Source organism: Sardina pilchardus, chromosome 24 (assembly GCF_963854185.1).
Source record: "Sardina pilchardus chromosome 24, fSarPil1.1, whole genome shotgun sequence".
In the NCBI taxonomy this organism is placed as follows: domain Eukaryota; kingdom Metazoa; phylum Chordata; class Actinopteri; order Clupeiformes; family Clupeidae; genus Sardina; species Sardina pilchardus.
In genome coordinates, this window is record NC_085017.1 from 3,061,934 (window position 1) to 3,065,766 (window position 3,833).

At 59.9% G+C, this 3,833-nt stretch overlaps 1 protein-coding gene across 1 annotated transcript in view; it reads right to left on the reverse strand.

Annotated features, from left to right (window-relative positions):
- Nucleotides 1-862: 862 nt before the first annotated feature.
- Nucleotides 863-3,833, reverse strand: part of foxo6b (forkhead box O6 b) — a 32,570-nt gene continuing 29,599 nt past the window's right edge. The window contains exons 2-3 of the mRNA XM_062530293.1: nucleotides 1,517-3,100; nucleotides 863-1,414 (exon numbers count right to left, since the gene is read on the reverse strand). Of these exons, the coding sequence (XP_062386277.1) occupies nucleotides 1,082-1,414; nucleotides 1,517-3,100 (1,917 nt within the window). The 3' untranslated portion in view covers nucleotides 863-1,081. The remainder of the gene's footprint in view (nucleotides 1,415-1,516; nucleotides 3,101-3,833) is intronic.

Sequence of the window (3,833 nt, forward strand, 5' to 3'; positions counted from 1 at the left end):
CCACCTCCCATTTGCTACAGAGTGACTTTAATCATCACTTTCGCCAAAACACATTAAGCCAGTGCGTCCGGAGGTGAACGAAGAAAACACACACACACACACACACACACATACACACACACACACACACACAATAGGCGCCGTGTTCGATTAGCAATGTTGATGCATCGCTGTGGCATTACTTTGGAGATTAAAGAGGGGATGTTGAATTTCAATGGGCTGCACCGTTGATGCGGACCTGATGGATGAGTGTCCTGAATGGGGGGACACCGCATTAACTCCTCGCAGGAAGTAGGGGAACTCAAACTGACCTCATAGGGAAGGAGTGTCCCCGTAAAACACCAATAACCCCCCACCCCACACACACACACACACACACACACACGTCCTCACATACACACCTTCTCCTCACCATCACCATATACGAAACATAACATGACAGCACATATACCCAGATACTTATTTATGCAGTTGTTTGATCCTCGACTTGAGGGATGAGGGAGGGGGGAAAAAAACACCAAGGCTCTTTTTTTTCAAAGGAAGGACAACAAAGTCGTTTGCATACATTAAACTTTGGCCGGCAGACATTTTGACTTCGCTCTGATTTTCTCCGTTGCTGCACCTGAATGGATGATGTAAAGTGCTTGAGAGTGTCGGACTCGGAGATGGATTGTGGACTAACTAAAGGACATGAACCGTAGGGACAGCAGTTGGCAGTAACTCTGTGTCTATGTGTGTGTGTGTCTGTATCTCTCTGTGTGTGTGTGTGTGTGTGTGTGTGTGTGTGGATAGGACGAGGGAGGGGGGGTTGGGGGTGACACTAGACCACAGAGGACATCACGAAACAAAAGACAAAAGGGCAAACTGGGTTGAGAATCAGGAATTACACGACCAAAACATGGCTCTCTGTCCTCTCGTTAAGTCTCTCTGAACAAAAGAAATCATAGACAAAGCGGTCCACTCAGGACTAACCTCTCGCCCCAGGGGTCAAGCCTTGAGGGCAAGCGATATTTTTTTTTACATTTTTTTTGTTTTGATGTTTAAATCACATTAGTGTCAGTGGTGATTTGGCGTGTCCAGTTCAGCCGGGCACCCAGCTCTGGCTGTTGTGTGTCTGGGGGGGTCCGGCGAACGCCCCGATGCCCATGGCCATCCCCATGCCGATGCCAACGCCCTGAGACAGCGAGCCGTCGAAGTTGAAGTCCACGGCCTCCGTGTCCATGAAGTCGTGGAGCAAGATGGACTCCACGTCGCAGTCCAGGCTAGCGCCCGCGCTCACGCCACCGCCGCCGGCCGCCGCCATCACCTCCATCTCCAAGGTGGTGCTGTTGTTGTTGTTGCCGTGGTGATGGGCGTTGTTGCCGTGGTGAGCGTGGTTGCCGTGGTACGCGGCGTGTTGTGAGGACGAGGAGTGCTGCTGCTGTTGTTGCTGGTGATGCTGGCTGTGTTGTTGGTGCTGCTGCTGCTGCTGCTGTTGGTGTTGGTGGTGGGGGTGCGGATGGAGGTGCTGGGTGGCGCTGTAGTACCCTTGCCAGGCGTCGGCGATGCCCTGCTGCTGTGCGGGCGGGTAGGGCTGGTGGTGGCGCGGGTGCAGCGCGGAGGCCAGGCGGCACGGGTCCTGGGGCACGTCCATGACCCCCCCGGCGGCCGGGTTGGGGGGCAGGTGGGGTGCGCGGGGCGGGTACAGGCTGGCCGTGGCCTTCAGGCCGTACGGCTGCAGCAGCTCTCCGCTCAGCCGCGGAGACAGCGCCGCCTGCTGGCCGGAGGAGTGCAGGCCGTGGCCCTGGTGCCCCGGAGCGCTCAGCTTGTGGACCTGGGCCTGGGCCTGGGCCGTCGTCACCGCCGCGTCGTGCGCTTGGCCGTAGTCGTGCGCCGAGCTCGGGTGGTGCTTGTGGGCCGGGTGGCTGTAGTCCAGGCCCGGGTGGTGTTTGTGAGGGAGGCCTGCGCTGTGGGCCTGATTGTGCGTGTGATTGTGATGGTGCTGCTGCTGACCGGTGCCAGGGGTCTGCTGCTGCTGTTCGTGGCTGGACCCGTGGCTGGACGCGTGCCCGTTATGGAGCCCCTGGTGATTGTGGGCATGTTCGTGGCCGTGCCCGTGGCTGGGGTTGTGATTGTGATTGTGATTGTGAGCCTGGCTGTTGGGGTTCAGGCTGCGGCTCTGTCCGGGCGGCTGGGCCAGGAGCGAGTGACCCGCAGCTGCCGCCCCGGGCTGACCGCCGACCAGAATGTCCTTGCCGCAGTACTGCGGGCCGCCGGCCAGCAGGCTCTCCAGGGCGTTGCTCTCCGAGTAGCCCCGCAGGGGCCGCCCGAACGTGGCCTGCTTGTTCTCCTGGATGGTCTGCATGGGCGCGTGGTGCCGCAGCATGCCCATGGAGGGCTGCCCGTACATGGAGCCGCAGTAGGCCACCGCGCCCTCGCCCGTCTTGGCGAACGGGTACCCGCCGGCCACGATAGCGGCCGCCCGCTTGAGCTGCGAGGCCTGGGAGTAGCCCTCGTCCAGGCTGATGGCGCCCGTCAGGTCGGCCAGCTGCGGCAGCTCCACGGCGGGGCAGTGGCCGCCGGTGGCCAGGGCGGGCGAGCGGGTGCTGGAGGGGCTGGGGTAGAGGCGCGGCGAGGCCGAGCACGAGAGTCCGCCGCCGCCCTCCTCCGGCTCGTCCGGCTCCGCCTCGGCCAGGATGGGCGAGAGACACCCGCTGAGAGTGGACGCCGAGGAGCTGGTGCGCGAGTGCAGGTCCGTCCAGGCGTCGAACTCCTCGCCGCCGCCTCCGCCGATCACCCCTCCGACGCCCAGGCTGCCGGCCTTCCCCGCTGGGCTGCCGTGCTCGGGGGACCCCTGCATGCCGGGCCCCGCTCCCAGGCCCCGGGCCCCCATCCCCGCTCCTCCTCCGGGGGCCCCTTGTCCGGCGCGCTTGCGGCTGACCCGGCCGCGGCACTTGAGGTACTTGGTGCCGTTGGAGTCCATGGAGACGGCCCGGCGGCGGGGGCCCTTGCCCATCTTGCCCCCCTCGGGGTTCAGCATCCACCACGAGCTCTTGCCCGTCCCCTCGTTCTGGACACGGATGAAGCGCGTGTGCAGGGACAGGTTGTGCCGGATGGAATTCTGCAGGAGGAGAGAGAGAGAGAGAGAAGGAGAGAGAGGGATGTAGGAAGAGTAATAGGAAGACAGAGAGAGATGGAGAGAGAGAGAGATGGAGGAAAAGTAATAGGAAGAGGGTGAAATAGGTAGCAAGTAAAAGAGAGAGAAACAGAGTGAAAGGAGGAGGGAGACAAATGGAGAGGGAGAGAGGGAGAGGGAGAAAGAGAGAGAGAGAATGTTATCCACAGGGGAAATGTAAAGTCATGCATTAAAAATGTGCTCATCCCAGCATCCACATCTGCCTCGGCTGGCGATAACACACATTTATCCTTCTCAAAATGTGAAGCTGTAGCAGACACCTCACACCTCAATTTTTTGGGGGTCTGCAACTACCTGTGTACAAGCAGCGGTCCGGGGCGATGTGGTCAGAATTGATAAACAGCACAGAGGGCTACACCAGTAAACAGGCAGAGAGAGAGAGAGAGGGGGGGGGGGGAGGGAGAGAGAGGCGGGGGAGAGGGAGACAGGTAGGAAGAGTGTGAGAGAGTGAGGGAGACAAAAAAAGAGAGAGAGGTAGAGTGAGAGGAAGAGGGAAACAATAGGTATAGAGAGAGAGAGTGAGGGAGACAAAAAAGAGAGAGGGAGATATAGAAAGAGGCAGCAGTGGGAGCAGGGAGAAAGGGAGAGAGGTGGAGAAAGATGCGGAGTGAGAGAGAGAGAAAGAAAAGAGGGAGAGAGAGAGAGGGGAAAGAGGGAG